Source organism: Rosa chinensis, chromosome 5 (genome assembly GCF_002994745.2).
Source record: "Rosa chinensis cultivar Old Blush chromosome 5, RchiOBHm-V2, whole genome shotgun sequence".
Taxonomy (NCBI): Eukaryota; Viridiplantae; Streptophyta; class Magnoliopsida; order Rosales; family Rosaceae; genus Rosa; species Rosa chinensis.
In genome coordinates, this window is record NC_037092.1 from 59,985,773 (window position 1) to 60,010,679 (window position 24,907).

The following is a 24,907-nucleotide window of genomic DNA, read 5'->3' on the forward strand; positions in this document are numbered from 1 at the left end:
AAGGAATGAATATGTAATTAAGATTTATAGAGTAATTAAATCTTTTTAAAAAAATAAAATAAAATATAATGTCGATATATTAATACTCAGGCCAGAAAGGAACATCACAATCCTCCCTCTACCATCTACGGGTAGATAAAGAGTTTGTGGTAAACCATAGTGATACATAGATTAGGTCCGATCACTTGACAATACTCATGCTCACTTATTCAAGAAAGCCTAGAAACTATGTAACATAAGACAAGTTTATTACTAGGCAAGATAACATGAAAGAAAATAAACTCAAATTGGCTCCTTGCCCTTAACACTAGGGCTAGGAGGTTTTCCTGGACAAAGCACACTTAGCACTTTTTCAGCTAGTATTTTCTTAGACTTTGGGGGATTCTTGTTCTTGGACCCAAGAGGACGACCCAAGAGCACACGTTGTCATAAAATAAATATTTGTTTTATGAACTTGATCATCAACGGTTAATAGGTAAGTAAAATGAAATTTTATTATAAAAATGATTTTTCACGGGTTTTTTTATTTGTGAACTATAGTTGGTATTAGTGGCATCCCTAAGTGGATGTCTACGTGTGTGTGTGTGTATTTATATTTATGTGGAATATATATATAACTTTGCTTAGGTGCGGATATCCGCACCTAAAAAAAAAAGGCACGGATTTCCAGTTTTGACCCACTTTTCAATCATATTTTCACATCTTAACCGTTCAGTTTTTAGGTCCTAATGTATAAATCACCTCTGCAAATTTCAGCCAAACGAACCGAATCTGCCGAACCGGAACCATTCGTGTACATTGTTTTACATTGCAGTTTTGGATCCCTTAACGATCACCAATTTGGCTGAAATTTTGCAGAGGTGATCTATACATTAGGACCTAAAAACTGAACGGTTAAGATGTGAAAATATGATCGAAAAGTGGGTCAAAACCTAAAATCCGTACCTAAGAAAAACTGCGGACTTCTGCAGTGGAGAAGCGCTATATATATATGATCCTATCTAGAGCGTGGCCTCGCTATGAAATTAAAGTGTGAGGTTGGAGTTTAGGGTCATTTTTCGGTCTCATATCCACATCTCGACCGTTCACTTTTTAGGTATTAATGTATAGATCATTTATGCAAAATTTTAGCTAAATTAATGATTTTTAAGGTATCTAACTCGCTTAAACAAATGGATGAACTGAATATGTCCAACGTGAACCGTACTAGCTTTAAGGCAGTTATCAATGCCTTAACGACCATCAATTTAGCTGAAATTTTGTAGAGATGATCTATACATTAGTACCTAAAAGCTGAACGGTCGAGATGTGGATATAAGACCGAAAAGTGACCCTAAACTCCAACCTTGCACATTAATTTCAGAGCGAGGCCTCGCTCTGGATAAGCTTAAACCAATGGACAAACTGAATTTGTCCAACCTGAACCGTACTAGCTTTAAGGCAGTTATCAATGCCTTAACGACCATCAATTTAGCTAAAATTTTGCAGAGATGATCTATACATTAGTACCTAAAAACTGAACAGTTGAGTTGTGGATATGCGACCAAAAAATGACCATAAACCCTAACCTCGCTCTGGATAGGATCTGTATATATATATATATATATATATATATACACAGATCCTATCTAGAGTGAGGCCTCACTCTGAAATTACACACACACACACACACACACACACATATACAGATCCTATCCAGAGCGAGGCCTCACTCTGAAATTAATGTCTGAGGTTGGAGTTTAAAGTTACTTTTTGGTCTCATATCCACATCTCGACCGTTCACTTTTTAGGTACCAATGTATAGATCATTTTTATAAATTTTCAGCCAATTTGATGATCTTGAAGGTATCTAACTCACTTAAACTAATGGACGAACTGAATCTGTCCATCCTGAATGGTACTAGGTTTAAGGCAGTTATTAATGCCTTAACGACCATCAATTTAGTTAAAATTTTGCAGAGATAATCTATACAATAGTATCTAAAAACTGAACGGTTGAGATGTGAATATGAGACCGAAACGTGCCGTAAACTCCAACCTCACACGTTAATTTCAGAGTGAGGCCTCACTCTGGATAGAATCTGTATATGTGTGTGTGTGTGTGTGTGGATTTGTGAGTGGGTTCATTTATTGTTTTGGGGTATAACTTTCAGGAAACAATATAGTGTGGGAAACGATATTTTCTATTGTTTTGAAACGTGTTTAAGGATTTGGGAGTCACAGGGTGTGATTTCTCCTTTGAGTTTTGAGTAACATTTTCAGGTTCGGTGCAACCATTTTAAATGTTTTGATCTGACGACCGATGGTTTGAGAACTTGGAAGTCACAGGTTGTGATTTCTTCTTTTCATATTTGGGTAATATTTTGGGTCCAGTTGACTCGTTTGTTGTTTTGATCTAAGGGTCAGGTTGGCCTAAGGATCCGAGCTTGCAGGTTGTGACCTTTGGCAATATATCGGATACCACAACCTTTGGTCAGGTGACGGGCTAAGATTCAGTTAGACCAGTTGACTCGTTTGTTGTTTTGATCTAAGGGTCATGTTGGCCAAAGGATCCGGGGTTGCAGGTTGTGACCTCTGACAATATATCGGATACCACAACCTTTGGTCGGGTGACGGGCTAAGATTCTGTTAGACCAGTTGACTCGTTTGTTGTTTTGATCTAAGGGTCAGGTTGGCCTAAAGAACCGGGGTTGCAGGTTGTGACCTCTGGCAATATATCGGATACCACAACCTTTGGTTGGGTGACGGGCTAAGATTCAGTTAGACCTCTAGTCTGTCTGCCATGGTATGTCATGAGGGGTAACACGTAATTAAGTTACTTGCAACTCATGAGTACACGTTTTTAAAAGAGAGTTTCAAGTGGTTTCTTTCTTTTATTGTCCAAGGAAGGACTTGATTTTCATATTATAGTGTGAGTCGAAATAATATGATTTTATCACTTAGTGATGTATGTTACCTTTAAGAGGTAAGGATGTCGAGTTTTGACACGAGTCATTTTGTAAGATCGTTTATTTGGAGTTGAAGGGTGATTTCTTGTCTTTAGCTAGCGTGAGTTGCTTGATTTCTTCTTTATTTTCCCTTTTCATTTCTATTGATTGATTTTAATGTAATCTCCTGAACTAAACTATATGCAGGAATTACTATGATTTCTTTCGTTTGATTTTAATGTAATCTCTTGAACTAAACTATATGCAAGGATTACTGTGACTTCTCTATTGTTTGATTTTAATGTAATCTCCTGAAATAAACTATATGTAGGAATTACTATAGTTTTGGATTGTGTGTTTTTTGGTCATAATCTCCTAAACTAATTTTCTATGCAGGGATTACTGGTTCCGCCACTGAACTAATTTTTGAATCCGCCACTGTTTTGTACTCTTACGTTGTTATATGTACCCTACAACTTTCTTAACTTATTATTATCAGCCAAAAACAATGTTTAACTCATGTCAATGAAATAGAACTCTACAGTCTCATAGAACCAAACAACTGATCGATCTTATTAGGAAAAAAGATCAAGTAAATTAATAATCATATACCAATATATTTGAAATTGATAACAAATAAAAAAAAAATAATATATTTGAAATTAATCATATACCAATATAAAAAAAAAAAAAAATTTATTTGAAATTGATAACACCATACTCTCATCCCCAAAAACTAAAAATATCTCCTATCGCCTGCACTCTGCGGGTTAGCGTAACGTTTCCCCATTTGTATTATTGCTGCTGTTCTTCGTGCGACACGTTGTTATTACTCTTGCTTGTTGACTCTGTACCTGTCGTCTGTACCTTCTTCTTCCTCTTTCTTTCTTTGTTTGCTTATTGCAGAACTGCTGCTACAGCACGTAGCCTGTGTTACGTTGTGTAATGTAGTAAAAAATAAACATGCTTGGTCTATATCATGTGCTTGTATGTGGAGCAGAAGCAGCAGCAGGTGACTGTGTAATATCAGCCACCATATTCAAAGCAATGCAGGGCTGATCCACAGGTACCTACATTTAAAAAAAAAATATTAGAGCAGCCTTTGGTCAGTAAGACTCAGAATCTGTCTTCCAAAAACGAGTGGTCTGCTCATCACTTCTGACTGCTCAGACTTTTCTGATTGCCCTTTCCCTCTGGCGCTGTCTGAGTATGTATCGTACGAAACTATATGGTACGAAACCATTAAATAATGAACTATATGGTACGCAATAATTGTCACCGTCATGCTTTGCAAAACAATACATTTACGTAGTTTTTTTTGGTCAATGCAAAAATTAACCATGCATATGGATTTATCCTATTTCACACAAACTTAAAATTTAAGAATAAAGTTAAAAATTTGGCAATGTGGTAATGTATTCCTAAAAAATAGTTACGTACAAAATAATGTGCGTATGCAAGACGCTTTCGTTAAAATTCAGATCAAGTAAAATATTTTTTTTTTATAAATGAAATAGTATTAACATACAACACAACGCAGATATATAGGATAATCTCGTTAAAATCTTGACTAGGTAAAACCTAATTTTTTTTCTTTATGAATAAATGAAATACTAACATACAAAACAATGCGAGGATACAAGACAGTCTCGTTAAAATCTGACTAGGTAAAATCCTTTTTTTTTTTTATCCTCAAATGAATGAAAGGATACTAAAAGTACCAATTTACATGAAAGAATGAAGTCAATTTACCATAATTATCTGCTTCAATTGAATCGGCCAACCATAGCATGAATTAGAATAATTAATATATGTTCATTGACCCCAAAAAGGGGTACACTAATATGCTTAGTACACATGGCCAACTCAAATGCTACACTCAAAATTTGCAAAAATTTGAACAAACAAAGGATCCTGAAGTAACATGATGGTGAAGGTGACATCTTAACCATGACAATGAATGCCAAATAATATTCTATTGAAAAATTCTATTATGAACCATGGTGTCGGTGAACCATAGATAAATTAGGAACTGCGCGTGACTGGCACGGATTGAATTTGAGTTTGGTGCAACTGGAACTTTATCTACAGAAGACTTTGTTGATATATTTTTTATTCATCATCGTAGGTCTATAACTGTATTATCTTTTTACCTAAAAAGAAAAAATTAGGTTTCATCATTTTCCCACATTTGGGCAAGTGTTACGTGGTTTTCATGGTCATAAAAGGTCAGATGTGACGAGAGATGATAATTGACAAGACATCTATAGTAAATTTAGATATAGAGGGGGTAAAAACATTTACTATTATCAGTGGGTGAGTAAATTATAACTTACAAAGTGTCCTGCTCCAAGAATCCAATAGAAGTGAAGGTTTTTGTACGACCTGGTGAATCCTCTTGTACGTCTATCACTTCCACAGTAGAGAGGGGTTCTACTCTTCTTCAGAAATTGTTGGAGTCCATCCCACCTAAAAAGAAAAAAAAATCATTTACTAAAAATGAAAAATTCACAGTAATGAATATTTCTCGAAAATGGTGGATAGGGTTTTTACTTGAGCTTTTCAATCCATGCTTCTGTCCCCTTAGTTGCGCATATAAGATCAACCTACATTATTCCCCGACCACATTATGTCATCAGCTAAAAGCGAGTAGATGTTGTAAATTTAATCATTGTTAGGGCCGATTAGTGACTCATGAGCACTTATGTATAACGTGACGTTATTACCTAGCATGCACATTTTATTGGTCCACTTTTAGACTTAATCATGAAACCTGAGTAAAGAAGATTTGAGGAGTCTTACTTGCCCATTGTATATTGTGACATTGACCCCTTTGGCAAGGAGTTGATCAACCTGTTCAAGTCCAAAAGAGATAAATATGAGTGGAGTAATTATCAACCTATGTGAAATATGAAAAGGGAAGACTTGCAAAAAGCCAAAAATAAAAGAAATAAATAAATCAAAAATTGACTCCAAAATAAGATTTTACTCTAAGACAAATGAGAAGTGTCGTAGAGTAGATGACAAGAAGAGGTAAACCTATATGATGAAAGAAAAAAAAACCATGCTGAAGGACAAATGTAGTTTTAAGGACAGGTTTGATTGGGTTGTTGAAGAATACATTGATAGATCAAAAGGAACGTTCATTTCCAAACTTTGACGATAAATACGATGAGAATAAATTCAGAATCTTCTTGAATTTCAGTGCAATCAAATAAATAATAAAAAAGCTAGAGACTTGACCCACACAGAGTGGTGTAATTATTTTATTTCACATTTGAAGAGTTGTGTTTCATTTTACAAATTCATATTGGTGAGCAAGTCAGTATTTTTATATTTATGTATTATACTCTATTTTCTGTTATTAAATTAGATCCCAGACATGTGATCCCAAACTCCTAACTCACTTGGTGTTAGATTACCACCCTAAATCTTAGAGATGCAATAAATTTAGATGAAATTTTCTAGAATGCACAATAATTTTTGTTTGAGGTACCATATTAATCATATTGTTACCTCATCAATTCTGGGTCTCATGAAGTCTCCGGTCATAGCTTCGAACACATTGTCGGATTGCATTCCCCAACTGCAGAAGAAAAAAACTTTTAATGAGTGAATTTCAAATATGAAGTGAGATAAATGGTAATACATATACACTCACGTCACATTGTTTGGGATAATCTTAAGCTTCCTTTTAATGACACCATTCAACAAAGTGTCAAGATCTCCATTACCACCTGGTGCTAATGAAGACTGCCTCAAGGAATTTAGATATCTTGTATATCTCGTAAATGTAAATTTTTTTGGTGATATTTCAGTGGTTGTCACAGACACTGACACTAGTTCCATTCCTGAATCCAATAGGAAATTATAGAAATCCTGAAAATTAAGATCACAATATATGAGTTATAATACTTGAAAATCTGTCATGAAAAAAAAAATGGTGAACTACATGTAACCTTCATCTTACAATATGCATGTGTTGCAAAAGAAAAATCATGCAACATTTAGACTCATAAATCTCTTAATAAATATAAAAAAAGAAAAATAAAATTACCACGTGATTACTCCCGGCGCTAATGAGGTTCTCAAGGCGACTCCATGAATTAGTTGCATCTTCTAATTTCCCATCCTTAATCTGCTGCTTGATCAGCTGAGCCACACTGTTAACCAAAATGGGTTTTATTAGAAATCTCAAATCTGACCACTTCCCAAATCCATCATTTTCTAACATCAAATATTACTCATCGAAACCAGACCAAATCAATTAATCAATGGACCTGTTTGATTTCTCCAAGCCATCATCATCAATCCTTGAAACGTCTTTGAGAAGAGGACCCCATGAAAGCTACATTGTGCACATATAAAAACCAAACTGTAAATATCACTTGGAAATCGAGTATAAATCTGTAAAAATCCAGTAAATTAATGAATTATTGGGTCAAAAAAGTACCACAAAATCTTCCGGGGAGATCCAACTGTCTCCCAATGCAACACCTAAAATACAGAAGGAAATATCAAAAATCCGGTTTCATCATTTTAAGGATCTCGGTTTTCTCTAATTAGACCAAAAAATTAATTAGTTACTATTTACCTCCAAGTCTAAGCTTTAGTGTTCCTTCTTCAATGGCTTTTATAGCTGAAAGTCCAAGAGTCGCTGCAAATTTGCCTCCATAAGACTCTGCCACAATGAACAGAGGACTCTTCTGGAGGCTCTCATTTCTGTTGAATAGCTCTTTCAGTAATGTTGTCAAATCAGTGGCTGCCTCCACATCATTTTTCACAAACAGAGCGTTGTCCTCCACAAAACTGAATCCGGTTCCAACTGGGTTATCCTAAATCATGCCAAAAAACCAAAATTAATATATGAAAGTTTCCAATGATCTCAAGAGTTGGGTCTGTTTTGATGACTTACCACAAATAAAAGATCTGCCTTTTGCAACCACGTTGAATTCCTTGGCTTCAAATTGGTGTCCAATGGCCCAACCTCTTCAAAGTTCCCAATCCCAACTCCTGAAGCTCCCTATTTGTTTACGGAAACAGAATGAATTAGTGAAGAAAAAATGAAAAAAAATTTCTGGGTTCTATTGAGTATGAACAACTTTCCTTTCTGGGTTTTCCACATTCACTCATTCCGTATTATTATTGGTAAAGTACTTACAGGTCCACCTTGGAGCCAGAGAATAATTGGCCATGGCTTTGAGGGATCCTTAACTTTGTTAGGACTTCTATAAAGCCACCAGAACATGTGTGCTTCTGTGAAAAACAATCATAACAGAGCAAACAGTCATGAACACCAAATTCACTTGACATTTCTGATGCAATACCAAAAGACACAAAAAGATGCGATAGAATGAATTGCTTACTGGGTCGGACTTCAACATAGCCCCAGTCCTCTGATCCATCTTGGGTTCTAGCAGCAGTTGCTGTTGGCACCAAAAGGAGAACAGAAACAAGAACAAGTATAGGGACCTTTTCCATTGGGAGATAAAGCAATAGGAGAAAGAGCTTTCAGGCTTTTACTAGATGTGAAATCAAAATACAGTAAAAGGAGAATTATATATGCAGAGAAGAATTGTGGGATTGAAGGAAGAGTACTAGAGTAGGGTACTAGTTTGAACTTGTCTCTGTCTGTAACAGAAATAACGAAAGGAGGAAAACAATAGTTGTAAAAGCTGACTCGTGTGTTGTTGATATTAAATCATTGTTACTTGGGAAATTCATAATTGATTTGTATGTGGAGAGCAGTGAAGTCGAATAGAAGTTTCATTTGAAAGTATTTTTTCTTTCTTTTTTCTTTTTCTCCTTTTATATTCAATTGGATCATGAGTGTTGCAGTGATATCACTAAATCAAGTATCCATTTTCTTTCATAGCTATCTCCTTATTATTTGTGTGGATTCGATCCTTTTCCATACAAATCCTAGAAATCTAGAATTAACTTTATTGGTAAATGTCTCTAAACAAAGGAAGGCCCTAATCCAAATGGGCCAAAGCTCCTCTAAACTATTGCTCTTTATTGGAAGTGAATAATAATATTATGGGAACGATGTGGTTATTGTCACTCTACTAATTATTTTGTTCACCCTACATTCTCTTCTTACCCTACAATATTTTTTTTTAATTTCATGTTTATTTTGTTCACCCATTTGCAGTACCCAAAATGCTCTTTTCCAATATAGGATTTAGCTCGTAATCTTTTTCTCTCATGAATCTTAGTCAATCAGTCTCACCGAGTTCAACGATGAATGAAAAAAAATTAAGAATGAAGTTTAAGTACGTATTCTGTAGGGGTAATAAAAAAAATTAATTGTAATTTTTAATGGTCTTAGTCAATAAATCTCACCCGGTTTAACGATGAATGAAAAAATTAAAAATGAAGTTTAAGTACGCATTCTGTAGGGAGTAATAAGAAAAATTAATTGTAATTTTAAGTACGTATTCTACAGGGATAATAAGAAAAATGAATTGTAATTTCATATTAAGATATTTTTTTTTTTGGAATAAATATTAAGATATTTTAGTATTTTAATGAATAGAAACTTGTAGAGCGAATAAAATAGTTATTAGGGTGGCAATAGCCAATTAGCCACACCCTAATATTATTTCAAAAACTACATTCCTTTTTCATGCATATGTCATTCCTTCAAAATCCTTGTTACTGTCGTTTTCAATTTACAAACAAATCAACAACAAAAAACCAAAAAATTAAGCAATTAATCGAATTTTTTATTTTATTTTAAATATTTTTCTTCTTTTTTCAAGTCTATTAAGGAGTTGGTGTGATTAGCATTTTTGGTGAGGTTTGGTTTTAAGACTTTACCCTTTTGCTTTAACTGTTAATGTGCATGGAATTTGCTGTGTGATGCATCTGTTACACAATGTAAGCATGAGCAAACGGGGACTCGAAAATGTTAGTACACATGCGTTTTGGTCATCACAAAGTTCCATTAAATTAACCACATTAGTATCGATGTTTCACAAGGTTTTGTCAAATTTTGTAGACTCTTATGCTTCTGTAATTTTGTGCATACTTTTCAAGGTAGACTATTATAAAGCAAAATCATAGATAATGACATTTTGCCAACATTGCTTGTAATGAGCTATTTTGGAAGACACGAACATATGACTTGCCATTTTGATTCCTTAAGGAAACCTCAAGGGCCAGCCATCCCATGAGTACACGAAAGTGACCAAATTGCTTAGTTACGACTGTTGTCGTAGCCAATAAGGGTCTATAAGAGTATGTGAGAAAGAAGTCATGAGGAAGTATTCAATGCACTGACGTGCACTTGCACCAATAGAAATGGACGGTTAGATAATATCAAGTACATTTTAAGTGAGAAGTAATTCTCTAACAGAGAATCTGTGTGAAGAGAAATCCCCTCAAGGCAAATATGAGCAAGGAGTAACCCCCTCAAGGGGAATTTAGGAGAGGAGAAATCCCCTCAAGGTGAATCTGGGTGAGCAGTAATCCCCACAAGGGGAATCCGGATGAGGAGAAGTTGTAAAAGCTTATATATTGCTATTACAACATGAAGTTGCAGCTGTGCGAAAGAAACACAATAAATAATATGGTCAATGAAAACAACTATATCGATCTACTTCATGTTGCAAGTGAACTGCTTAATAATGACATTGATCCACTTCATTGGATTATACTTGCACGTACACCTCGATGATGAACTTGGCAACCATCATCCACAAGTTGTAGAAACTGCAACTAATGATGGAATCAATGTAGAGAAGATTTTATCTGAAGAAGTTGTTAAAAACCCTAGAGATAATCAGATAGTGATGATGCATGGAGTGGTACAGCAACTCCGGATGGTATTGATGATGATGAAGATGGTAGAAGTGGAAAAGGTGGTGAAGCTGGATGATATGAATATGAACAATCTTCTATGGATGGAGGATTAAACCAATTTACCTGTGAAAGTAATTTTGATCATGCCACCTAAGATGAAGACCATGGAGCTAGAACAACTTTTCATGGTGCTCAAGAGAAAATTGTTTATGAGAGAAGGACTAGAGGTGCAACTGATGGTCAAAGTACCCCATCTGATGCTACTTCAGTTGCCTTAAGTTTTGATTATATCAATTTAGGCACAGAGCGCAGTGAAACCTCAAATGAATCCCATGATGGCAATAATCAATTTAGCTATAACGTTTATGAATATAAGTAATAGGGAGAAATACATGACTAGTCATCTAGTTGGATCCATCTTTACTATCCCCTTATAGGGCAAACAATCTACAGCTCCAATGAGATCTATGACTATCATATTCATCACTGTACAAATAATATGGGTCATATGTCATGATTTGATTATTATACTTTTGTAGACCAGCGAGCATCTTTTCAACCACCTACAATCTCTTTTTTGATATATATAGATGAAGTTGCCATTATATATATTTATATGTAAATCCAATAAACTAAATATTTCAAAAAAAATTTATTTCTCAGAATATGTTCGATATATTTCCGATATCTCTTTTCTTCAAAGTTTCGATAGAAATGTATAAACCGATATTTTAATCCTTACTTAAAATGATGGGAAAAAAAATCCCTTAAAGAGAAGGGCCTTATTATATAAGACGGGTGGGGCTCTAATGAGGATCAATTTTTTTTTTGTTGATACAAAAAAAATGAGGACCATTAATACAATGAGAACTTCATGAGGATTTTCTAATCAATGGTTTTGAGACCTACTTTTTTATCACATTTTGGCAAATCAATTGTTAGATGTTTAAATATTCATGAGTAGATCATTTCTGTAAATTTTCAACCAAATTAAATTTTTTTAAGGTATTCATAATCGTGATTTATCATTTATGAACATGAAAGGTTCAGATTTGACAGATTTGGTTGTTTCATTGATTTGATCTAGTTCGGTACCTTAATGATTAGCATTTTGATTGAAATCTTTTAGAAGTGATCTACTTATGCATTCCTAAACATCTAAAGATTGATTTATGCATATCTATGTTAAACAGCGACAAGCGTGGCCTGTGGCCCACTATTGTACCGATATTGTCCCAACTTAACCACCCGTTAGATGTTGGGTTTTAATCACAAAAGGCCTCGGTATAATTGGGTGAGATCCACCCACTTATAAGTTTTATTTTATTTGTCACTTTTCCAATGTGGGATCTTTCCTCTCCAACATGCCCCTTCACGTGCAACCTAGCTCTAGGTATGCACGTGGAATTAATTGACAAACCTGATTCCACATTGGAAATCAGGTCACAAGTCCCACATTAGAGACTTGACCAATCACATAACAATCTAAGGCCCACATCGGACACTTGGCAATAATCCAATCGGAAACTTCCGATGGCCAATTTGATGAACCCAAACTAGGTCCATGATTGGAGAGGAGATTGGTGAATCAATTAATGAATGAACCCATATCCGGGTCCCTGATGACGACTTATTGAAGAGCGAACCGCTCTGATACCATGTTAAACAGCGACAAGCGTGGCCTGTGGCCCACTATTGTACCGATATTGTCCCAACTTAACCACCCATTAGGTGTTGAGTTTTAATCACAAAAGGCCTTGGTACAATTGGGTGAGATCCACCCACTTATAAGTTTTATTTTATTTGTCACTTTTCTAATGTGGGATCTTTCCTCTCCAACAATCTAAACATTTAAAGATTAATTTGTCAAAATGTAATCGAAAAATGGGTCTCACAAATATTGATTGGAAAATCTTAATGAATTCCTCATTATATAAGATTATCATTTCAAAGGCAATTGTTCATTTATACAGATTCATAGGTGGGTACGTGTGAATTCATTTACAACAAAACATATTGCTGCTGTGACAAGTTATAAACATTGCAACAGCTAGTTTCCACTTGAAGGAAGATGGATTGTGAAAGGGAAACTTCCCTCTCACATGCAAGGACCTTTCAGACCATTACTTTAGGCAAATGGAACTATCATGGACATTCAACTATTAAAGTCGCTCTCTCAAAACGAATATGGAGGGAGAAGTAATGTACACAAAATTTTATTATCGTGACTTGGCAGGAACTTTTGCTCCCATTAGAGATTTGGAACATTTGAAGATTTTATCAATCAACAAATGGGGTAAACTGAGCTATTTTTAGCCAAATCAAATTCTTTATGAGTCTCATCTATCATTGCACAAGAAATTATCTCAAAATATGTGTAAAAAATCTAAGTCTTTAATTTCAATCATTGTTGCCACATGTCAGTATAACATGACAATGTTAAAATGAGATAATACACTTTGTTGACGTGGTGCATCAGGTATGCGATTGCGTGCGGTAGTTTTCAATTCATTATTGAGCACAATCTTTGTTCAGTCAGAATAATCAAGACAGATTGTCTAAAATTGGTTGGAGCACCATCTTCTACAGACTCTTCTAGGGCACACTTGAGTCCTGTTTGTGAGGATATTGGAGGAGACTTCCAAAGCTCCCAGAGACCCAGATCCTATTTTTCATCATATTTAGTAGGACACGACCAGTTAGTTAAATGAGCTCTACATGACATCCTTCTGGAGAATTGTATTAGAACTTATATTTTGCATCGAATAGAAATCTTGTCGTCTCTCTTTAAACAAAAAAAAAAAAAAAAAGAATAATTATTCGTACCTACAATATTCAGCACTTTACAAATATTTTTCATGAAATTGAAATACAAGATAATAACACACCATAGAAGAAGATGCTAATCACGCTAATAATTGATAAATTCCCCAACTATGGATGGTTAATTAATAATTATGATTAATAATATATTTATTCAAAGACATATATATATATATATATATATATATATATATGTGGTCCTACCTGAACTAATTATGAGCTTAATTATTATGATATAGGAAAATGGTCTCTATCGTAAAGCTGGTGTACACCAGGGCCAGGGGACAGATAATATGAGCTTAATTAAACCATAATGACAAAGGGGGAGATTTGGCAGCACATGTTGGTTAAGAATACATATATTTGAGTAGTCCAGAGACTGATTTTCAACATTTCATACAATTCAAGACCATTTTCCTTCAACGAACCGTAATAAGTATAGGAAAGACCCAATAATGGTCCAAATAATACAGATAGAAAAGAAAAAGAAACACGTCCAAGCAAAACAACCGAAAGAAATACTCCATTGGCCCAAGCACACGTGGCCACTGGCCACCCATGCAATCAGCAACTAATCAAGGAAGAGGACACTGTAGCAGCGCCTTCGCCGCCACCGATGTGGAAATTGCACCAAGTTATACAATCCGAGGACATTGAGAGATCTTGGGAGGCGCCAATGACTATTGTGATCAAAGAACACCCAGTCATCTTTGGGCTATAAAAAATAGAACCTCACACACTTATGTCGAGGCTTTTTTATTAACACCTCATATTTAAAGTCTATATAAAGTTTCTTATACACCTCTTTAAATCTGGTTAAAAAAAAAAAAAATACACCTCTTTAAATCTCAACTGATTCGTGTGAATCCCTACACGTAAATGCATGCATACATATCATAGCATTTTAATTTTTGGTATGATCGAGTGCATATTACATATGATTTCATATCACATATTGAACTATCTTCATTGGCTGCTCATCCTTGAGCAAGCTTGGCTTATGGGCACGCAAGTGGCTTTATAGAAAACTAATGTAGTGTTTGGTAATATTTTCATGTAGGTAAAAAATGAAAATGGGGTCAGAATGCATTCGGCGACCTATTTCTTAAAATTTGAAAAATAAAAATAGAAAATGTTTTCAATTTTTATTCTGAGAAACTAAAAACTATTTTAGGGAAACAAAAATTGGGAGATAGTGAGTTGTACTTTTATTGATAATAAGAGTCTCTTTATATAGAAGATTACAAGCAAAGAATCTGCGTCTTACAAGGTAACAGAATTGAATTATCTCTGTAGATATCGATAAGACTAACCCTATTACAACTCAGACAAGTAATCAGAGTTTGGGTCAGACACACAAACTAGGTGTCCTTAAACACTCCTTGTTGTATCGTCCAAACGTGGTGCTCTTCTCGCTACCTCGTCAAAAACCTTCCCGAGTATCAAAAACCCAGTGGAACAAAAATAACCTTGTTCGAAGGAGAAAAAGAGTACAACACACCCTTCATGTTTCGAGACCATACATGTAGATATCTCCCCCTAATGTTTGCATCTCCCCCTAATGACTACTATCGTGGGAGTTCGGATAATTTCTGCAAACAATGCTACCAACATGTTTCTCGAAAGTGGATTTAGGCAATGACTTAATGGACAAGTCTGCCATACTGTCCTCAGATCAAACCTAGTTCACTTTGATCTTGAGGAGAGTCTGTTATTGTTGATGATGCTTGATGTTGTCGCCTTTGATGTAGCCTTACTTCATTTGTTCAAAGTAAGCAGCATTATCCTCATAAATGCTCGTAGGCTCATTTGTGATAGACTTCAAACCATAATTGCTTCGAACATGCGTAATTATGGATCAAATCCACATACATTCACGAACTACTTCGTGAAGAATAATAATCTCTGCATGGTTTGAAGATATAGCGACTAGGGTCTGCTTTATAGACCTCTAAGATATCCCGATCTTACCCATGGTGAACACATAACCAATTTGGGAGTGACCTTTGTGGGTTAGAGAATCAGCAAAACCTTCCAAAACACAAATGTCGTTTTAGGATGAGGATAGAGGACGCAAGCCAGTGTTAGCAGCGTTCCTGGTGTGTGATGGGTCTAAATCCATCATCTCTATGTGGGGATAGAACAAGCCCATATCACCAGTCCAATGACGTCGCGTTGACGCATAACTATAGCAAGCTAACAAGTTCACTGCAAATAAGATGTCCGATCTTGTGCATTGAGCTAAGTACAATAATGATCCCATTGTACTTGTAGGGCACTTCTACCTCTAGCACATATTCGTCATCATCCTTCGAATGAAGAGGATCATTTTTAGGATTAAGACTACGGGCGATCATGGGCATGCTTGAAGGCTTGATCTTGTCAAAACGCCTAAGCATCCATCAACACGGTACTCGAGTTCCAAACCGAGACAAAACCGTGTTCTCCCAAGATCCTTCATCTCAAACTCAGATTTCAAGTGTTCAGCGGTTTCCCTTAACTCTATATGGGCTTCCAATGAAGATCATATCACCAACATGAATTGTGATAGAATCTAGAACTTGTCTTAGAAACGCTAGGGCATTCACATATCCCTTCTCAATCAAGTAGTCACTTTAGTAAGCATTTCAACCTCATTGCAAATGCGCTCTGTGGTCTAGAGCCACTTGATTTGGGTAAATGAAGTTCACTAGTAACCTTCATGTATATTCCATATCTAGATCCCCATAGAGATACATGGTGATCACATTTGTAAGCTGCATGTTCAGTTATTCAAAAATTACCAAATTGACAAGGTAGTGAAGTGCAATGACATCCATTACGGAAGAATATGTCTCTTCATAGTCGATTCCAGGGCGTTTTATGAGAAGCCTTGCGCTATAAGGTGAGATTACTATATCTTTTTCTCATCATGCTTTCTAACGAAGACCCATTAGTCAATAGGTTTTATGTTAGGAGATGTTGGTATCACTAGCTCAAAAAACCTTCCTCTTTGTTAGAGAATCTAACTTAACCTTGATCGCATCTTTCCATTGAGGCCAATTTTCTATATGTTGGTATTTATTCATCAATGGAGCTTGGTTTGATATCATTGGACTCAACAAACTCATGCGCAAATACATCATCAATCGTAATGGTGTTTCGATCTCATGTCTTCTGTGCACTAGTGTAATTTTCAGAGAGTTCTATATTCTCAGGAGTCGGTTCTGTCATGCCCCTGATTTTTATCACAAATAAAAATAGATATACAATCCCATAATTATATATGCGTGAACGTTCAGCCATCAATACAAAATACCTAGAAACTTTTTCCCTTTTAACCCAAGTACATATTGATGCCCTGAACCCACTATGTCAATATTGATCCACTCCACAGAGTCTATATTACATAAGCTTACGAATTAAATTGTCAACAACAAGATAAAAGTTGTAAATGCTCCTTAGAGTTTACTACAACGGAAGTCCTTATCAAAAGTAAGGTCACAGAAATAGCTTCCTACCGTAAAGCTGCAAAGGTGCTACCTCAGCTTCAACCACGATTATCCTCACCTGCAGGATTAACCCTTACACTGTTTGAATAGTGTACCGGGTTGTCACACAACAAACCTGGTAAGCTTTGTAAGCCCGTATGAGTAACTCAAAACAGTTAACACAACTCACACCAGAAATAAGGAAAACAGCTCACGCTTTGATTCCTTAAAACACGAAATAAAGGAGAATAACTCACACTTTAATTTCCTTTCAAATCAAAACATAGAAAACAACTCACTTCTTGGTTCCTATCAATTGTATCAAAATCGTACCATAGAAAAACAGCTCACACCTTGATTTCTATCAATAAAACATAGAAAACAACTCACACTTTGAATTCTATCAAATGTACCATAATCGTACCATAGAAAGCAACTCACACCTTGATTTCTATCAATAAAACATAGAAAACAACTCACACTTTGAATTCTATCAAATGTACCATAATCGTATCATAGAAAGCAACTCACACCTTGATTTCTATCAAATCGTTAACAAGGAAAACAACTTGCACCTTGTCCCCTTAAAAACTGTTAATAAGGAAGCAACTCACATCTTGTTTCCCAAAAACACATAATGTCATGAGTTCTCAATAACCAATTCCCGTTACCCCATGAATTACCTATATGGCAGACAGATTAGAGCTCTAACTGAAACGAAACCACTCGTTCGGCCAAAGACGTGATTACCTGATATTCTGCCCAAGGTCATAGACCTTCGTTCCTCGGGCCGCACAGTCCCTTGGAGCAAAACATTAAAGGAGTCGCACTGGACCCAAAATGTTACACAAATCGCAACGCTTTTGAAAACAATCGAAATCAACATTTCCATAATCATTGTTTTCCGAAAAGCCATAACACAAAACAATAAAAAGCATCATTCCATGCATACTGTTTTCGTACAAAAATCTCAACGCTTTTCAAATCAAATCGAAATCAATCATTTCCACAATCATTTGTTTTCCAAAAGCCACAACCCAAAACAATAGAAAGCATCATTCATGCATATTGTTTTCACAAATCCACAATCCACCGAAACATATATATTTCATGTAAATATATATATATACGTAGTCATCCGCTCAGGAATGCCTACTAATACCAACTATAGTTTGCAGTTACTAAATAACTCTAAAAAATAAAGGTATTCCGTTCATTAATGAACCTTGTGAGATTACTCACCTCGAAACTCCCGCTGCATCTTCAATACAGAACAAAGCAGCCAAACCACCCAAAATAGCTGTCCAAAGAATACCTCGTTACGTACCAAAGGAATTACAGCTCCGACTCAGTTAACGAATCACAATTTAATAAAGTTCGAATCCCCAAATTGAACCAAAATCTCAAGGTAACGCCAAATTTAGGCGAAACCACTTCTGAGACCTCCCAAAGTCTCTGGAACACTTCCACAATCGATGTGTCCAAACCACAAGTCGATCGGATGCTCAGATCTTCACGGATCGAATAAATCAACTGGTATGAAACCGTAAAAATCATAACAAATCCATTCGAACTCCAAAATTTGCATATTATATATCTAAACGCTCGTATCAACGAGTAGAAGATATATAATACCAGAAACAGTTCCTAATATGGCCGGAACGCCCCCACAGGTGGTGGCGCACTGCCGTCGACCAAAACTCATTATTTCCCAAAACTCCCAACACCAAAAAGTTTCATCTAAGCATGCTTGTGAATTTTCATAACTAGCTCGAAGTCAGAAAACAAGCATAAAGGGTTGAAAACTACCTCACAACTCGTGGATTACTGTTCAATCCGAGTTGAACCAAGTTTCACGTGAATCGATCCAAAAACCACCACAGATCGATCAAGGAGGCTCCTCTAAACTCACCCAAGGAAACTTGAAGCCCCGCTGTCGTCGGAGATCGGAGAACCGATCAGGTCCGACTGCACCAAAGTTCGCCTCCTTGCTGCATCGTCGCCTCTGCGAATCGATGCTAGAGGACACCACAGAGAGGAGCACACGGTGGAGACGAGCCTATCTAGAGAGTTTCACCGGTAGAGGTCGTCAGAATCGGAAATGGCGGCCGGGTCGGGTCACGTGTAAAGAAGAGAGAGAACAGAGCTTCTGATTTCCGGAAAAGAAAAAGTGGAAAAAATGAAAATAGTAAGTTTCCGAAAATAGAAACTCCTATTTATCGAACTTTCCCAAAACTTCAAATGCTCATAACTTTCACATACGAACTCCGATTTTCGCGTTCCACATGTCCACGAATTCGTATCAATGCACTCTACGACTTTCGTGAAGGAAGTTTTCAGAGAATCTCAACGTATCTAAAGTCAACCTTTGCGCCACCCCTAAAGTCATATTTTCGAATAAAAATTCGTCCGAAACACTTTCGCTCCATCCACGAGCCATGAAACAGTCCAATAACCACAATTTAGATTCTGGAAAATCCTCGGAAAATAAATATGAATTTCCTGGGCATCACAGGTTCTGACAATGAGGCGTCCCCCAACGATAACCATAATCTGGAACATTCTCATGAGATGAATTTTGAATGTCGATGATCAAAGGATTGAGTTATGCCAAAGTATCATTCGAACTCACGGGTCTCCCGCGTATCCTAGCTGGGGCCATGGCCTGTGACACCAGAGTGCCACTCTCTATGGCATTGATGTCACACCTACCTACGTGTAGGGTGGCACTATGTCCTCTAATTGGGAAGTCCATCCTTGCAGGCATGTTTATAGCAAATATGTGTGATCTTGTCACTTTAGATGAGATCGAGATGAAACATAGTAGGGATAGATCACAACAATTCATGTCGTTCTTGTTAAACATCCGTGTTCTTATCTCCCCCTAACAATGAGAAGATTGTCTCATCAAAGTGACAATTCATAAGACATGCGGTAAAGAGATCACCTAGCAAGGGTATTAAGTAGCGGACGATTGTTGGAGTCTCATATCTAACGTATTTGCCTAGTCGTCTATGAGGACCCATCATAGTGCGCTGTGGTGGAGCAATCGGCACATATATGACATACTCAAATGTGCATAAGTACGAGATACTTGTACCCAGTCACTAGCTGTAACGCAGAGAGAGATTGAGTGGCGGTGGGTTGTAGACGAATTAGCATAGCTACATGCAATATTGCATCACCCCAAGCAGATATAAGGAATTTGGTGCCCATTACCAATCCATCGTAGTCATTTTCTTGAGATCATTTGGGTCAGTCCATGGGAATATGATGTCCAACATCAGTCTCAGTGAAATGCAATAATCATCGAAAGTCTTCGATGTAAACTCTCTAGCATTATCAAGTCGAATTGACTGAATAGGATAATCTGGGGAGTGAGCCCGTGGTCATATGATATGTGCTAGGAATGTAGTATAAGCAGCATGACAAGTGGACAATGACACAACACGTGACCAATAAGTGGAAATGTTGCGTGTCAACCAACATCATGAAATATTTAAACGTCCGTAAGTTGGTTGAATCGGTCCACAGAATCCTCTGAGATTCTATGTAAAAATAGAATGAATATTTCTGTATCATTTGCATTGGAAGATCTCGGTCCTAATTTCTCTAAGGAACAAGTTTTGCAAAACGAGTGAGGGGCCTTAGAAACAACCAATGAAGATTTTGGTTGGGCCTGAGCGTCTGTAAAGTTACTAGAAGCAAAGTTAGTGATTGTAGTATCACCTGGGGTGCCATCAACATGATGGAGGCCATCCATGGTGTCATAGGTATGGACTATACCAGCCCTAGACTGGTGGTGGACGACGGTGGGGCCAGAGGCAGTGACAGAGCTCACACTTAGTCCAGGAATCAACCTTTGATTCGTGCTTCGTTTCACTCAAAAGAATGGATGTCTGTGTGAAGTCTTTAGTAGACGGATCATCATATCATCACTAGGATGACCTATCCTGTCGTGACAAAGCCAATATGTGTCTAAATCTAAGAGATCTTCTCTCATAACTTTATTAGATTTAATAGCTCAAATAGTGGTGATATAAAATCTAGTAGAGAGACATAATTTTCTCTAAAATGCGCTTTTATTAGCAATTATTAGAGGTAATGCAAAAGAACTCTTTTCAATTCTTTATATGTATTTTCGCATGGAATTCGTTGGCTTGAATAGCTCATTAGGGTTCGATTTGCCCTAGAAGCGTAGAGAGTTTCTGTGATAGTAATCAAGATGCTATTTGGCAAGAGGAATTTGGGCAATTCCGTGTCCTTGAACTAGTCTTGATGGCCCAGCCATCGTAGTCACAAAGTAATATGCTCAGAATTTTAATTGGAGTCATATTGAAAAGAACTCAAAATTTTATTTATAAGCCAAAGGTATACATCATTGTTTCTTTGATCAAAAGAAAATCTAATCTGAATACTAACTAATGCAAAATAATGGTAGTGGTTTGACTTCTTTCAGTAACTCCAAAATAAATATGACCACGGGAGTAGAGAGATGTCGATGGAGCAAAGCTCGCTTAAGTACCACTTATCTCAAAACCTTCCTAGACATCATACTCACTTTGGATGAGCCTAGTTGAAGAAAAACTAAACCAATGACATTTAGTACAAAATATATGACAATTGCCTATTACATCTCTTGGAAAATAAAGACTTTATTCAAAATCGGCAGTCTCTTGATCTTGGCCTGATTTGAAGTCTTCAACCCTTAGTTCGAGATCACCTTCTTGATCTTCTTGTTTCACATAGTAAGCTTCTCTTGCTTTACAATATGCTTTGTAGGCGGTGACAATACTCTCACGAGCTCTACAAATGTGTGCCCAATGATCGGATTCCATATGGAGAACATACATCTCTGTGCTCAAACTCCCATGATTGTGGTGCTTTGAAAGCATCATTAGGATGGCTCTTAGTGTTGGTGGCGCCACCAACATGGCTAGAGGCGTTGCCTCCCTATCTCTTTCCACTTTAACCTCTTCAGTTTCGTAACCCCCTATTTTGGTGGTTACATTCCCAAGTAGAGTGATTATATGGACCAGAAAGTCCAGAAGTATCCCTAGGATTAGGGTTTCACTCTTGGCGCCCTCCCTTTTGAGTGTATCTATACGGGTCTCGAATTATAGTTCTTTACAAAGATGTTGTCATACTTTTCAGCGACATTCATGGCTCTAATGAGCTCATGAAACCTTGTGATCCGTCCTGCAGTAACATCGATTGAAATAGCTCTTAGCAACCATCAAAGAAGAGACGGGGAAGGTAGAGAGAGTCCTCTAAATCAACATCGTATCTGCGATATCTTTTCCACAGAATTCCATTAAGGATTTGATGCAAAGTACTTCCGAGTTCTAATCAAGAACTGTCTTGAAATCACAGAAGTGGAGATTATGCCATCTCATTTCTAGGCCAGGAAGAAGGGAGTAACGGACGTTGCCAAAGCGTTCTTCGAGTGAGACCCACAGCCTTCTGGGGTCTTCTTCATTCAGATACGCATACTGGAGCGAATCATCCATATGTTGAGTTATTAGGATGACGGCTTTCTCCTTATTTGCCTCCAAGGCTGTTCTATTTGCTTCTAAAGCTTGAGCTTGCTCAACAGCTAGCAGATCCTGGCTAGGCTCAAGAATCATTTCATTGAGATGCTGGCAGACATCACGAACCTACTTGTGATATCCAGAGCCAGTTGTTCCCAATGGAATAAAGTCTAGTTTGTTCAGGTTACTATCCTAAAAAAGAACAAGAAAAAAGGTTAGTTTCAGAGCGAAAAAAGCTACCACGAAAACAATAGAAATTTCTGAGTGTAGTCGCTCCCAAGAAATTAGGAATTTCTGAGAATAATCACTCCTAAGAAATTCGATTCCAAGAGGTATTGGATTAGATCGAAACAATGATGTGTATGTGGTTGATCATATATTCTCAACAAACTCTAAGTTTGGAGATCTCAACAAGCTCCAAGCTTGGAGATAGCACGAACCCCCACAGTTCGGCTTAGGTCTCCCCACAAAAGAATAAGTGGAGGGTAGGAGAATGGAGGCCGAAAGTCCCCGAGAAAAGAAAAGAAAGTAAATTACTTGAAAGCGGGAAATTTTATAAAAATTTACCTCGAAATAAGGTCACTGGAAAGTTGTGGGAAGTTGGCGGTGGCTAGTTGCTGGCTGGAACCTGGTAGTGAGACTAACCTGCTGGGCTTGCGTGCATGAGTGGGCGAGGCTGCTGGGAGGCCTACTGTGAGGGGCGCCGAGGGTACTACAAGGGCTATGCGACGCTGTACGGTGCTGCTGCGCAAGGGCGCTATGCTATCGAGGTGAAGCGAGGCTATCGCTGGGTTGTGCGTGCTCCAGGGGGGTAGTAGGCAAGGCTAGCAAATGCTAGCGAGGTTAATTGAGGCTTGCAAGTGAGGTTCTAGGTGAGGCTAAGGCAGGGGCGTGTGCGGGACGAGGCTAGCAGGTGAGGGCTGTGGCAGAGCGAACTGAGGCTAATCGTCTGGTTTAGGGATTGGCAGAGCTTCAGGCGGCCGGTTTGGTTACTTTCCGGTCGGTTCTTGTGGTTCTACCACCGGTTCTGGAATCTTTGGATCAAGGCCTTTAAGGTTTGCGGTGGAGGCAGCTAGGGGTTAAAGGTTATGAATTTAGGGTTTCAGGGTTAGAGGTTCGTGCTAATAACGTGTTTTAGGAAATCAGAAATTAGGAGAGAATGAGTTGTACTTTCATTGATAATAGGGGCCTCTTTATATAGAGGTTACAAACAAATAATTTGCGTCTTACAAGGTAACTGAATCATACAATGATTGAAATATCTTTGTAGATATCGGTAAGACTAACCCTATTACAACTCAGATAAGTAATCAGAGTTTGGGACAGACACACAAACTGGGTGTCCTTAAACAAAAACAACACAATTTGACATTTTCACTTTTTTATTCTTCCAGTTTAAAAAATATGAAAAATATTATTTTGCACTAAACTATCCACCATTTTCAAATTTAGAAAATACAATCTAATTTTCTCATTTTTGTTTTAAAAATTCAGTTTTGAAAATTTATTTTTGAAAACATAACCGAGCAGCTATATCGATATTTTTTCTCTCCTCTATATATCACGGAGCAACGCCACCTAACTCTATGCACCATCCCCACCCTCATTTAGCTTCCATCTGTCCACTTCCAAATCCCCCATTTCTAAGATCACCTACATCTCTCCCTCAGTCTAATTGCTAGTGGATTTTCTTTGGGAGTGTATGACTGTTTGTGATGACATTTGGTTCGATTTATTGAGTGACATGCAATCTAGATAGGTCTCTCACTCCAAGGATTATGAGCTTTTCTTGTGTTGTTGCACTCAAGATGGGTGTTTTTTTTGTGATTACTTGCATAATGATAACATACAAAGAGAAGGAAAAGTCCTCCATTGAGCAATTGCACGAGGAATCATCTTTCGACAACTGGGAAGATAGAGTAACCAAACCAAGAAAATTAAACCAAGCCCTAGCTAGAGAAAACAAAAGCTCTTCCAGGAAGGAAAGAATGTGCAGTTGTGACAATGTCAACACCAAGGTACGAATCAAAATCGATCCATATGTGCTGAAGCCACTTATTTCGTAAATGCCTTTGATATATACAAGTTACGGATTTTACTTTTATTGTGGATATAAGAGTCATGCTCGCTTATAAAATATTTTTTGAGAAATTATAATGAAAAAGTGAATTTTACGACTGAAAATAAATATGTGAGTTGTTAAAATTCTAATATTTCAATGTAACAGATGTGAATAATATCCACCTTACCTCAAAGTCCCTTAAAAACAATGGCGGAGCTAGTCCAAAACTTTTGGGAGGGCTAATGATACATTTTCAATAATTATAATGTGTAATTTATGACAACTAAA

At 37.0% G+C, this 24,907-nt stretch overlaps 1 protein-coding gene across 1 annotated transcript; it reads right to left on the reverse strand.

Annotated features, from left to right (window-relative positions):
- Window positions 1–3,502: 3,502 nt before the first annotated feature.
- Window positions 3,503–8,574, reverse strand: LOC112165011 (serine carboxypeptidase-like 51). Its single transcript, XM_024301384.2, has 13 exons — window positions 8,294–8,574; window positions 8,089–8,183; window positions 7,843–7,950; window positions 7,522–7,762; window positions 7,381–7,424; window positions 7,208–7,275; window positions 6,985–7,090; window positions 6,589–6,806; window positions 6,444–6,513; window positions 5,730–5,780; window positions 5,481–5,533; window positions 5,264–5,396; window positions 3,503–3,997 (listed from the first exon to the last, which is right to left on the reverse strand). Exons 1-13 carry the CDS (start codon window positions 8,406–8,408, stop codon window positions 3,905–3,907), a joined length of 1,395 nt encoding a protein of 464 aa, XP_024157152.1. The 5' UTR covers window positions 8,409–8,574; the 3' UTR covers window positions 3,503–3,904.
- Between the last annotated feature and the right edge of the window lie 16,333 nt (window positions 8,575–24,907).

Excerpts from the sequence above, each read along its gene's own strand:
- LOC112165011 (XM_024301384.2), bottom strand. The coding sequence starts at position 8,408 with ATGGAAAAGGTCCCTATACTTGTTCTTGTTTCTGTTCTCCTTTTGGTG. Across the intron at positions 7,951-8,088 it reads TCTGGCTCCAAGGTGGACCT|GGAGCTTCAGGAGTTGGGAT; the intron begins GTAAGTACTTTA and ends GTAAACAAATAG. Across the intron at positions 5,397-5,480 it reads GCATGGATTGAAAAGCTCAA|GTGGGATGGACTCCAACAAT; the intron begins GTAAAAACCCTA and ends TTTTCTTTTTAG.